Source organism: Gasterosteus aculeatus, chromosome X (assembly GCF_964276395.1).
Source record: "Gasterosteus aculeatus chromosome X, fGasAcu3.hap1.1, whole genome shotgun sequence".
NCBI classification, from domain to species: domain Eukaryota; kingdom Metazoa; phylum Chordata; class Actinopteri; order Perciformes; family Gasterosteidae; genus Gasterosteus; species Gasterosteus aculeatus.
Window position 1 is genome coordinate 5,446,960 of NC_135698.1, and position 13,835 is coordinate 5,460,794.

Here is a 13,835-nt window from a genome sequence, read left to right on the forward strand (position 1 = left end):
GAGCAGCTGGCCCGGTCTGTTTGTCAGACCAGAGGCGGATATTAGTTCTGCTGATGCCCATATTCCCCCCAAGGGAACCATCTGCTCCACTTGAATACATTAGAGGGATTTTCTGAAGGAATAAAATGCTTTGAACGCAACTATTTGCTCTCTCTGTATTTCCCGGCAGGACGACCAATCAAAAGCTGGCTGCAAATTTAGTGAAGTTAATTTTTTATTATTATAGTATGCCTATGAGTATATTCAAAATGAGTAGTTTAAAAGATTATGTTGAAAGGTGCGCATAAAAAGTATTTATCGATTTCGGTTTCAAATGTCACATAGATGAGAAGGCTGACACTGTTCAACTAGCTCTCACATTTTGGTTAAAGGCATGTTAGTGGTTCATGTGGCCTCGAAGGAAAATCCAAATGGAGGGGAAGTCTACCTATAATATTCATCACATCTACTAGCCCAACAGTTATTTTGTTTGTTGCTCTGTCCTTTTTTTTTACTTGTGGCTGTTGTATATTTATTTAATAATTTCTTATTAGAATCCAATAGACACTTTATGCACTGCTCATTTTTCTTCTTTCCTTCAGTGATAGCTGCTCATCACATTTGTAAAAATTTCAGTTTTTAAAAAGGTTTTTCTTGATTGTTTGGGGGATTTCAAAAGGAATGTAGATTCCACAGTAACACCTCTTCCAGAACAGCATCTTTAACTATATGGATTACATTGAGTTTTCTAAATCACGGCTACTTTTCAACACTGTTGTAGTAATTCATTTTTAATTCTCCGCACTACAGAAAGTGGATAGAAAGTCGAAATTATGAGATAGAACGCTGTCAAGACACAAACGATACCTCTCTGTAACCGTAGTGGACCGTAGATGACAACCAGTGCGGAAATGGATGTAGAGATGTAGAGATACCATGGTGACTGGCTCCGCCCCCTTACTCTCAAAGAGAACAACAGCGAGCGCGTAGAAAACACCTTCGAGCGCGAGCAGAGATTTGTCTCGCAGATGTTTGATTTACGCGCGCGCATTAACCTGATTGTGCTCTCGAATTTTGACAGTGATTTGCCTCCATAGAAGGTCCAGTGGTTCCTATGCTAAAGGAGCTAAGTAGGGAAGCATTGAAGCTTCTTACGTTAACATTTAGATAATTCAAACTGCACTTACACTACTTCCAGGTCCTTCCACACAGTTAGGAACCTTCCCTAAGCAAATTTGACAATTCGAATCCAGCCTTCAACTGGGACTAGGAAGTCTGATTGAGAGAGTTGTCAGAGTGAATGCAGAGTGTGCCAAGAGCATCCAAGAGAATTTGGATTTTTGAAACTGAGACTTCTACATAGGTGAACCTTACTTTGGTACATATCCAAGGTTGACTGAACATGGCAGTTTTGTTAAAATTGCCTGAATTCCTCAGGCTGAAGCACAGTTCAACCTCAGGGACATTTCAGCAGAGGACACTACTCTGTGGTTGTTTCTCTGACCAACTCAACTACAGCAAGAGTGGTATGTGTACTGGAAAATTCACCAACACGACAAATATGACATTACATTACATTACGTGTCATTTAGCTGACGCTTTTATCCAAAGCGACTTACATTACATTTTTAACCCATGGCTTTTTTACATTTTACCCGGGGAGCAATTACGGGTTAGGTGTCTTGCTCAGGGACAGCTGGGGCTCGAACCAATGTAATCGGGACGTCATCCTGGTTGGCAGAAGGTCTAAGACCGAACACCTGTCGTCATCATCAATCCATCGAAATGCCAGTTTGGGCTGCCACCAAATGATTTCCTTACCCATCATGTCACTAAGGGCGGGGTAATCCAGCTGCCATTGAAGGTGGAGGTGGTGCTTCAGATGCTACGTCCCCTAACCATCAATGCTCTGCAGGAGTTCCTGGGGATGGTGAATTTCTACCACCGTTTCATCGTTCAAGCTGCTCACCCTATTGCCCCCCTGGGTGGAGCCCTCAAGAACAAGCCCTCAAACATGTGGGAGAAATGTCCGAGACTTTCTCAGCCCATAAGGAGCCCCTTATGTAGGTGACCATGCTAACCCACCCAATACCTGAGGCCCCTGTTGCCTTGACTACCGATGCATCAGACTACGCTGTCAGTGCTGTTTTGGAACAGCTGTTCCATGAGGTTTGGGAAGCTTTGCCTAAATGAGCAGAAATCCAGCACCTTCCAAGACCAACTAATGATTATTTTGATAATCGAATAATCGGCCGATTATTTCTTTGATTAATTGATGAATCGGATAAAAAAACAGCATTAAAAAGCTTTAATTTATAAAACATAAAGAAAAATACAAATCAGAAAATTTAACAGGATTCGTTTTAACGTCAGAACTTTTTCCCTACACACTCACAGATGCACACACTCAAACTCTCACACTCACAAACACACAACCATGTTCACTTGAAGCTTATTCATAAAATTAAATGATTATTATTATTGTAGTGCAAGTTAAGTAAATGTATACACCACATCTAAGTACAGCTAAAAAAATAACCAAGTGCTGTGAGATTAATTTAAAATGGCATTCGTAAAGAGATGCATTATAGGCTTCTTAAGTTAGCCGCGCTGGTTTAATGAATCACCGTGTCTCCCTTTACAGGCATAACATCAACTATAACACAGAATATGCGCTAGCGCACTAGACCACCGTGTATGACAGCATTAAAAGTACCACACATCCAAATATATTTGTCAACAATAAACAAAACAGGACAACGCACGAAATACAAGACAACGGATTGAAAATGAATGGTCCAAAAAAGGTGAGTAAATAAAAATCTGTCTTAGTGTTGCTAACTGCTTTACTGCAGTTATAAGCGAGCTAACGCCATCTTGTTGCCTGCTGGAGGCTCCTTACGTTCCTCACGTCAAAGCGGGACAAAGTGGTGCTCCCGTCCCATGTTATGTTGACTTTGCATATTTTGCCATTGACACACTTAGTTAGTTTATTTAGTATGAAATGCTTGCACACCTTGGACGACAGACGTCTTTGCCTGCGTCATGTGACTCACAACAACTGCCGGTGCTGCTGGCTGCGGTTTCTTCTACGTCAGCTCTACGTTTGCTCTCCGCAACTCATTGAGTGACGTAATAATTGCGTGACACAACAAATCGATAATGAAATTCGTTGCCAACACTTTTAATAATCGATTGTTATCGATTCGTTGTTGCAGCCTTACTTATATACATAGTATAGAGGTAAGTAAGAAAAATTCAATTCAATTAATTTGATTTTGTACTGAAATCACAGTATCACTTTTTAATCATAATTTACCTTACCGTTGCGGTTTACAACGAAAGAATGCATATTTCCCAGGGGGGTTTTGAATACTTAACGCTAAGCGGATGTCTGTGTCTCTTCCAAAGCGTTCCCTTCATTTTCAGGGTCTGATTTCATGGGAGGAGGGGGGGACTCAGCCTCAGAGTGTAGCGCAATTCTCGCTCTACACATATCCTCCTGCTGCTCTAATCCACGTGGATCTGCTTCGATTCCATTGGCTCTGACAATTCCATAGAGACTGGACTTAGAAATCGGCCAAAGAATGGCTAAGATCAGAAAAATTGCATCTCATTTCTCACTGCAAGCTCCTGTGAGGCAGGAGGCGGGATTTGTTCTACTTTGCTCAAAGTAAAACCTTTACATATATAGTGCCCACACACTAGGCTATCATATATGACAGTTTAAGGCTTCTTCCTTTATGTTTTGTAGGGGTAAAGCCCCTACAAATGTAAGGGTAAAGGGCTTTGGAATTAGGGCTTTGGAATTTTTTTTCCCCAGTCGATTCTGAGAGCTTTTTATTTTTTGTTCTGTGTGCCATAAAATATATGGATAGATTTTCACATCAAAGCACGCTCACAAGTGTCCCCTTTTATCTTGACATAGATCAATTTCAAGATATACCTTTTGGTTTCATAAGTAAGCCAGTTGTACTGTGTAAATGCAATTTTGAGCAGAGGCCTAAACAAACCTAGTGTAGAAAAGGTTATTAAGGAATGAATGTCTTATACATTATTAGATTGGAGTTGGTGACCAGATGTATGTGGAGTTGAAGAACTTGCAGCTGCTGCAGAGGCTAAAGGAAGTAAAGGCATAGATGTGTCTGTTGGCTTGTATCATGTGTGGGATCTTATGGGATTCTCCGTCCACGGTCAATGGATGTAGAGCCGAGTGCAGCAGAAGAGAGCCCACATTTTTTATTTGGAATGTGCTCATTCAGTTTTCCCTGCTGAGCTCCACTGCTCACCGGGACTTAATGCCGGTGACCCCGGTGAAGGAGGGGGAGAAATGAAGCTTGTTTCAGAGCAATATTGGCTCATGGAGGATGAACGGAGAGGAGAGCAGTTCAAATGCCATTAGTCACAGGTCTTATCACAAGCCACAAGGCAAGCCAGTCACAAACCACATCTTCTCTAAAAGTAATTGTTCCTCTCGCACCTTCTTTGTGAAGTCCAAACACCATCACCATAGTTTATTTGAGAATAATCCAGGATTCAGAAAGACAAATAAGTGCTGTAATTTTTGGGGGGGAAATCTGCCAGACTTTGCATATCTCTTTCATGCAGTGATGTTGCTAGGTACGCATCCTGCGTCCCTGACGCATTAAAATCTGAAAGGACGCAGTAAATTCACTATCCATGCGTCTTAAGGATGGACCTCGTTTTTCTCATGGAAAACAATACATTTTAAACAATAACCTTTGTTTAAAATCACTGTAACTAGCAAAATGAAACCTGTCAGCGTACCTGACAAGCGCAGTTTCAACCCTTTGCACATTAATGCCAGAGGTGTCAAAAGTATTCACATTCATTACTCAAGTATAAGTACAGATACTAGGGTTTAAAAAGACTCCTGTAGACGTTGAAGTATCGACTCAAGCGTTTTACTTAAGTAAAAGTATAAAAGTACTGGTTTCAAAACTACTTAAAGTATAAAAGTAAAAGTAATGTAAGAAATTCCATTAAGGACAAACTCTTAATGCGTAACCTCGCTCACACAACACGTCAGTCCGTTACAATGTGATCAGAAGGTACCTGCAGATCACGTGACCTGCCGTTGGGATGGTGGAAACATGGCGACATTCAGAGACACAACAAAACAACAAATGTATCTGACTAACAGATGAAACCACAACCCATTTTCCAGTGACACGAGTCAGAGGACGGACACACACGTTGTTCGCATTGATTAGGTAGACTGCAGTGTCTCCCCCAGGTTTGGGGTCGTCGTGGCGCAGGGGTTAGAGAAGGTGTGCTGGGAAGCACAAGGTTGTTGGTTCGATTCCAGACTGCCCCAAGTTCCATGTCGAAGTGTCACTGAGCAAGACACCTAACCCCTAATTGCTCCCTGGGCAAAAATGTGAAAAAGCCATGGGTTTGAAGTGTAATGTAATTCGCTTTGGATAAAAGCGTCTGCTAAATGACCTGTAATGACCAAAACATTGGCCAAATAACCAGTATGTTCAGGCTTCATGAGCAAATACAGAATCCCTTTGTGTTCATTTCTCAAGCCACATTAAGACACACATCAGTTTATTTAATATGCTACGTGCAAGTTGCTGTGTTGTGCCAGACTCTCAATAAAACATTTAGGACAAACCCACGGTCATGAAGATACTCATTTAACGTTACATAGAATCTGCGTGAGGATGAGGAGGAGGAAGAGGAGGAGGCTCCATGTCGCTAAATACCAACTTTCCAAAGACCACTTTTCCCACCCGGTGTCGCTCCGATCTGCCGGCACATCGCGGAGAAAACCAACCGGGTGTCTGGATGCTAAATGTTTATACTTCTTATCCAAACACAATCAAATTCACTGTCCGCATAGCGCCATTTATCTAGATGGGTTTTTCGTCTTTGTGTTTTTGAACTGCGACAAGCCGGAAGTAACGAGGCTGTTTTTAAAATGTAAGGAAGTAGAAAGTACAGATATTTGAGTGAAAATGTAAGGAGTAGAAGTAAAAAGTCATCTGAAAAATAAATACTCCAGTAAAGTATAGATACCCAAAATTTCTACTTAAGTACAGTAACGAAGTATTTGTACTTCGTTACTTGACACCTCTGATTAATGCAGACATGATCCCCTTGAGTACGGTATCGTAACATGCTAGTTTAGCCGCTACAACAACAGCTAGCCAGTAACCGCAGATTTCATTTCAACAATAAAGATACAAACTTCTTAGTAGTAAAGAAATTCACGTTTTAACTGCTCTATGTTGTGTTCACTCAGGTTGATGATGTTTTAACGTCTAGTGGACGTGCTGTAATGAAATAAAAAAAACATATTCCGGTGGTGGCTGTGTGGCAGTGAAAGATACTTTGAATGCCGGTCACCATTTTGTTATGCTCAGACAGCGTCTGCGCATACATCCCGCTTCTCACGTGATCCCGCTTTTCCTTGAGTAAGCAGGAAAAGTAGAACGCAAAAATGCCACCTAAGGAAAAGATGAAACCTATCGCTGGCCAGAAGACTATTGCATCTGTATTTTCCCCTGCACCCCTCCCTGACTTTGATCAGCTTCAGATTTAAATTTTTTTTACTAATTAATCGCGCATTTTTAAATTCATTAATCTCGATTAATGCCGATTAATGAATGTTTTTGTTACAATGAATGTTTGTTTTTCTTCTAAAGACTAAATCTTAAAAGTAATCAGTAATCACTTTAGAAAGTGTGTATTTTACACACTGTTTAATTGTTAATGTTAAAACTGCACACATTTAATCATCTTGGAGGTAGAATTCCACCTGGTGGAAAATGTTGAGCTAGCGACTCCTGCTGTGCCCATGCACTTTGCTCTCAACTCTCCATCATTAACGGCTGTGTTTGAAGTTCCAACAATCTCCCCACATTTAGCCAGAACGTTTTTTAAACCACAGACTGTGTGCCGCGCTGGGTAACTTTAGATCTTGAAATGGAAGTAGCATAGCGGCTACCTTAGCCTAGCAGCTAGCTTAGCATAGCAGTGCTTTAACTGATCCGTTTGCTACTCACCCATCTTCTATTTGACACGTGAAGTAATTCCTCTGCACAGTTCTCTGCTGTATCTCGCACCACTTCACATACTTCCGGTGCCAGAAGTAAACGAACGAACGTTAACTAACTAACTTAAAAAAAATTGTTGCATTAATCTAGGCCACATTAATCGTATAGAATAATGCATTAAAGTTGACAGCCGTAATAATAACTGATTATTATTTATATAGATATATATAAAATCAAATAATAATCAGTATGATATAATACGTACTGTATATAAATCGGTCAACACGTCTGCTTGAATGGTGATGCTGATGCTCTTTAAGCATCAGCATCGGTTGTGCCCCGTGCAAGCTTGGGGCACAACCGATGCTTCCCCAGCCTGAGTCTATTTAAGGGTACTGATTGGCTAAATTAGCCGTCCCATATTTTTTTAATTTAATCAGCAATTGGCTTAAGTACTTCTTAAACCAGCTTTCTGTAGATTGCCCCTAGCGCAGCTAAAATGCACACCGGATGCGCTTATGACAGACAGAGACGTGAAGGAAAAGCATATATTTTGCGCAGATAATGTACTTTACAAATATTACTGGATACATTCTATACTTAAAAAAACCTAAATATTGATATTTTTTATTCTTTAATACTAACAGTTTGGGGGGCTCAAGCGGGGGCTCCATGTGGGGCAACGTTCCATTGCTCTCTATTGCCAGCCGGCACTGCAGTGGGGTATACTTTTTCAGAGCATTCTTAACCAGTAAGAACAGATTCACCTTCTGTGTCAGCAGGTCACAGCTATCATCACAGATATTCCAATGGGTCAATAGTAGAACCCTGTGGACAACTACTAAAAGGAGTCCTCCTGGTCATGAAATGCCCAGGTGAGCTTCAACCTCCATAGGCTCTGGAGCCTTCACCTGGATCCTGGTAATGACATTTATGCACGAGCAGCTTGCAGTCGACCTACAATAGATCAAACAATAGAGGACTGTTGACCAATCCCCTGGCCTAGCCTTTCTGTTCAAAGAAACCAGGCGGAGGCTCAGGGCTGAACATGTGCGTGTGTACGAGTGTGTGTGTGTGTGTGTGTGTGTGTGTGTGTGTGTGTGTGTGTGCGTGTGTGTGTGCGTGTGTGTGCGTGTGTGTGTGCGTGTGTGTGTTTGTGCGTGACTCCGTTGTATAAAACTTCTCCAAAAGGGCGCATAGAGACATAGCGCGTGCAGCGAACGTTTCAGTAGGCGTCTCTTTATTTTTTCCTTCAAGGGTTCTTTGCGAACGAAACACAAAAAGGTTTGAAACTTTTCCACATCGAAACCATGATGTTTCCCTGCTCTGTACCGCCTGCTCTGTACCCGAGCTCACTGCATCCCGCGGCGGCTCTCTCCTCGCCCGTGAACCGCTCATTCCACTCAGGCTTCCTGGTGGAAGACCTCCTCCGATTGAGCCAGCCGGTCAGCTGCATACACAGGACTTTGTCTTCAAGAGGCTCCGTTAACATGATCCCACTCAGCGTGGAACCGTGCGGCCCGTCCCTGGCATTAGAGGCCAGCGCAGAGCGCTCGGTGCGCCAGACCTCCAGCCAGCCGAGCCGCAGTAGCCCCGGATCTCCGCACACTGGCTGCCCGAACTCCACCGACCTCAAATTTGGCGTTAGTGCGATCCTGGCACCGTCTACACGGAGCAGTGAGTATCAGGCCAGATGACGATACACTTCTGACACAACATTTATTTTTTTAATTATTATTGGATTAATTATTATTATCATTGCGATTATTAGGCTACTTCTTATTACTTAATAGTATTAGTAGCAGTAATATTTAGTACTAGTAGTACTTTTGAAATCCCACAGTAGCCGATGCAATATCAGGACACCAGCTCGGCAACCTGCTTTCCCTCTCTCACTGTTACTGACATTGATAAATTGATAATAACAATACATGTTATCAGGAAACATATATTATATGGAAATAGGCCAGTAAAATAGCATATGGCTAATAAATTAACTGCTGAGGTGCATCCAAAACAATTAAAACTATCATCACTTGCCTTGACCCTTTTATCGAAATATTGGATATTTTACATATTTTTCATTGTGCTATTTTTGTGCCTGTGGTATCTCCTGTTTATGTTAGGAAATATTATCCCAGTCAATGTGTTCTTGTCCTGTTTGCTCCTCAGTCCAGAGTGTTCAGACCAAGTCCTTCCCTCTTCCTTTCTTTGAAGGGGGCTTCCATCCTTTCATCAGAGCTTCCTGTTTCACAGGTTGGTGCAATGAGTCAATTTGTTAATCTCTTTGAGATTAACAACTTTTACAAGAGATATCTGTAACTACTCAATAAACTGCAATTAAAAGTGTTTCAATAATTCTTTAAAACTCTGACTGTACAGCTTAAAATCTCCAAAGGAATATTTACTTGTCAAACATCCCTTAGTCCCATACGTTGATCCCTTCTTCATTGTGGTTTCACTTCAGGCTGAAAATATGGACTTCATTTTCACTGGCATTCCACATCTTTTCCCAACATAAAACAACAAAAATCTGCATCTTTCTGCCGCTATATGTGGGGTGGTAGTACAGATGTGTTTCAGTCTTCCTCCAGTGGTCTGTAACTATGCATCCAACGGCACTGAACATTTCATCCTGATATGAATGAACTATGTCATGGATTCATTCATTTATTTCAAGTGATTTTTACTGTGCTGTGATTCAATGAACAGTTATATGAGACTGGATACACCTGCTCACACAGATCACACTTCAGTGGCAGGAACACAACAGAAAGATCTTACTGAATGATTTGACTGTTGAGGAGGGTAGCAGCTGCAAATCTTACCAGCTGTTATGGATGCTGACGATGATGATGATGATGCTGCTGCTGCTGATGTGCTCTCGGCAGGTGTTTCAGCCTTTTACAATGGGAATTCCCCGGACAGTTCAGAATCAGCTCAACCAATTGAAGGTCTATTAGGCACTGCACTGACTGCTGATGTTAGCGCCAGTTGTCACAATCTACAAATTAGTTCAGTTAGTCACGCTCTCAGCAAACCAGCACCGTTTGTCACGGTCTAAATGTGAGGCAGGTCTTTTCCCAGCTCAGGAACCTCTTCACGCGCCTTAGTTTATCCACTAAGCCCCTCTGCAACCCCACAAAGATCCCTAACCATGACCAATAGGAGCCAAAACCACACACACAGACACGTACTCATTAATTTTTAACATTGTACTGATTAATTGATCACTTATCAATACGTAAAGGGAAATGGTTTGATAGCAGCACAGGGAAGATCCCTAAGCGGTGTCAATCTATTGGCTCTTCTTTAAGGCCTATACTGGACTGTCTTTAATGGGCCTGTTTTTAATGGAACATTCATTATTTTTAAATCAAAATATGTCATCAACATGAATTATGTAGTTTCGAAGAGGTTCTTTTTGGTGGTGGGGTTCAACTGGCGGCCAGCGTTTCTGAGATAGATGAAAAGGTGACGCGATCTTTGCAATAAAATATGTGACATGTCTGAGTCATGGCCAATCAGCGTTAAGATCTCTACAGTGTCTTCATTTCCCTTCTTTTCGTCCACTCGTTGGTTCACGTCAAAAGTTACCGCAGACACTGGATTATTATAACCGTACGTGTTTCGGCGCAATCTAGGATCAGTTTAGACTTGTGTGGCAGCAATGTGAAGTTTGTTTAGGAAAATCACTGAATCATTCTACACTGTTTTGGGCTGGCTTTAATGGGCCTGTAATATACTCTCCTGTCTTTAATGGGCCCGTAGTGTCGACGGCCCTCAGTTCATTACAACACAATCCCTTTTCTCTGCATTTGCAGCCTATACAATCCTCCTTCATGCCTCATTAAAGGCAGTATGGGCTGCGCTTTGGAGAGACTGTCCCATTACCATAGGCTCTGTTTCCACTGTTGGACACGTTGGGGCTTTTTAGCGCCACATTTCGGGCAGAACAAATATATTATGGCCAAATATTTCAAAGAATGATAAGAATGAACCTGGAAACAGTCTCGTCAAGATGCTAAGAAACCTGCTCCACGAGAAGACCAAAATATAATGACACTGATTATGCAAATAATTGATAATTAATCAAATTAAAAGTATTTTTAAAATTAAACTATGTTACCTTTAGCAGTGGATACAGAAACAACTACAGATAAATGGATACAATTTATTCTAAGACATACAATGTATTCTAATGTATGCAGTTAGGATCACCTTAAATCGTAAATGTAATGTTAATAACCCAGGCCCATGACTTATAAACCTAATCAAATATATAATTTCTTCTTTCTTCATGTCAGCCGTTGTTCTGTCATGAAGAAATGGGGTATGTTTTGTAGGACATATCCCATTTCTCCCAAAGGTTGGCTGCAGTGGCACCAAGGGTTTTACTGAAATTCATTCATTTTTATTTCGCCACTAGCCAGTTGCAGAATGGACAATGAAAACTATAATGCAATGTTTACAAACAAGGACGGCGTATGAATCTTTTTTGTCCCTCCAGCTTTGTCCTCTGTGGTTCCTGTCCCGGGAACTTTTTCATGGCCCTTAGCCCCCAGAGGAAAGCCCAAGAGGGGCATGCTGAGGCGGGCTGTGTTCTCAGACCTCCAGAGGAAGGCCCTGGAGAGAACTTTCCAGAGGCAGAAATACATCAGCAAACCAGACAGGAAGAAACTGGCCAGTAAACTAGGACTTAAAGATTCCCAGGTACAGTGCAGTTTGGTCATGTCTCTTCGATTGTTGAATATCCCTTTAGTTTACGAGAAAAGTTGTTCATGTCCCTTTGCTCTCATATTCGGTATTAAAAACTTGGTGAGCTGTGAACGAGGTCAGTGACATTCACACCGTGTTATTTTTTCTGCGTAGGTGAAGATCTGGTTTCAGAACCGCAGGATGAAATGGAGGAATTCCAAAGAGAGGGAGCTGCTTTCGACAGGTGGCTGTCGACAGCAGACCCTCCCCACCAAAACCAATCCCCACCCGGACCTCACTGATGTAGGCGGCACCCACTGCCAAAGGCGAGAGAGCCATGAGTCACGTCTTCACCAGCACCTGACATCTCTATCTGGCAAACTGTCGGAACTCTCGGGGTCAGACAGTGAAGAGATCACTGTGTCATAGGACTGGTCAGACTCCTTTTTTCTTTTTCAAACAGCAGCTTCCTCTGAAAATATCCCGTCAGCTGCAAAGAATAACTCAACAAGAACTAGTGAATGGAGGCAAATACCACAAGTGCTTGAAGCGGCTCTGTACATAGTTTTCTATTCTGCCTTTTACCCTCTGATCCATATGCCTGTACAGTGATGTTTATACGACTCGCTGTAGTCCAGTGTATCAATATACAGTAAACAAAGGATATTATTTTAGAGATATTTTAGGTAGTTGTAGCTTGAAATGTCTTAAACTCTTCATATGTTTATTCTTTATACTTTCTCAAATACATCTTGGCAATGATCATATTGTGTTGATATTTAGTGTCATGCTCCATGAACTCAGTGTCTTATTTGGATTAAACATTATAGACTGGTAATTTAATTCTGGATTACAGCCTCGTCGCTGTGTGGAGAGTTGATGCTTTGGTTACCTGAGCAACCGCAGATTGCCTTTAAAAAAAACTTGAATTTACTGCACGTTAAGGTTTAACAGTATATTATTCCAAGTGGAAGCATAATTCGACAGCTCAACAGATCATTAAATCTTGTTTTTGACGTTAAATTGTGGATGATTTTATAAAGGCAACACTATGAAAGTAAACCACTGTAATGATTTCAGATTATAATGTGTTTGTTCTGGTGTGACCTGACAGAAGGTGTAACAATATTTCAATTCATGCACCGGGACACGCCTAGAACCTGCCAGGGAACATGAGCTTAGCAAGTCACCACTGAATACAGGTTTGTGTCTTTGTTCTTCCACAGCTGGGGGCTATTGCACTAAAGTAGAATAAAGAAAGCCAGGATAACTGAAAAAGCCCAGCTTGACTTAGTGTGATCCGCTCAGCGCGGCTAAATCGGTTGCACGAGCCAGTATGAGAAGGTGAAGCTGTGTCAATCTAGGTGTACGCAGTTGGCACGTCCGCGGCTTTCTTAAATAGACCACAGTATTGATCACAGATATACTGATGCAGAAATAGAAAAGCGGGGCATATTTTTCACCTAATTTATGATTTCAACTAATCATGGAAATGTATGAGGAGGTGAAAGCATATAATATGCCAAAAAGGAAATACGGCAGCTGTAATTAAACAGAGAGAGAAAAAGCCTGGCAGGCAATTACAGACCGACTGAATGCGCAAGGATTTACAAATATCTACTTACTAGGAAAGTTGTATGGTTGTTGTTGTAGTTGGTTTTATTGCTGTATCTGTGTTTATGTGCTAATTGTGCTGTTTTTACTGTCTTTGAGTAGCCTACCATGTAATGCACTATATAAATAAAATGTCTTATTTAGCATACTTTGCCTTAAATGTTAGAGGGAATTAATGTTCCTCTGGAGAATATGGTGGTGGTGTCTAATTCTAAATATCTTTAATTAATTTTCATACAGAATAAAAATGACCTGTTGCTTTTTAAAATAAAATAAAATATAAAAACATTTTGCACATTAGTAAGTGCCTTAACAGTTTGCAAATGGTACGTAGAAATGACTTACAAGATGGCTGCTCACATATTCTGACTGTGGGTGAGTGGGGAGCACGGTCGTCCTCCAATCAGAGGGTTGTGGTTTCGATCCCAGGCTCTGCTGACCTGCATGTCGATGTGTCCTTGGGCAAGACACTTAACCCAACATTGCTCCTGTAGCTGCGACTACAGTGTATGAATGTTA

The 13,835-nt window shown here is 41.4% G+C and overlaps 1 protein-coding gene across 2 annotated transcripts; it reads left to right on the top strand.

Annotated features, from left to right (window-relative positions):
• Window positions 1–8,017: 8,017 nt before the first annotated feature.
• LOC120809794 (homeobox protein DBX1-B) lies at window positions 8,018–12,467 on the top strand. Of its 2 annotated transcripts, none has more exons than XM_040163871.2 (4): window positions 8,018–8,681; window positions 9,177–9,260; window positions 11,515–11,717; window positions 11,877–12,467. In XM_040163871.2, exons 1-4 carry the CDS (start codon window positions 8,315–8,317, stop codon window positions 12,129–12,131), a joined length of 909 nt encoding a protein of 302 aa, XP_040019805.1. In that variant the 5' UTR covers window positions 8,018–8,314; the 3' UTR covers window positions 12,132–12,467. The 2 variants fall into 2 exon arrangements, with proteins under 2 accessions (XP_040019805.1, XP_077938233.1); XM_078082107.1 differs by having other exon boundaries at window positions 8,149–8,681; window positions 9,222–9,260.
• Window positions 12,468–13,835: the final 1,368 nt, after the last annotated feature.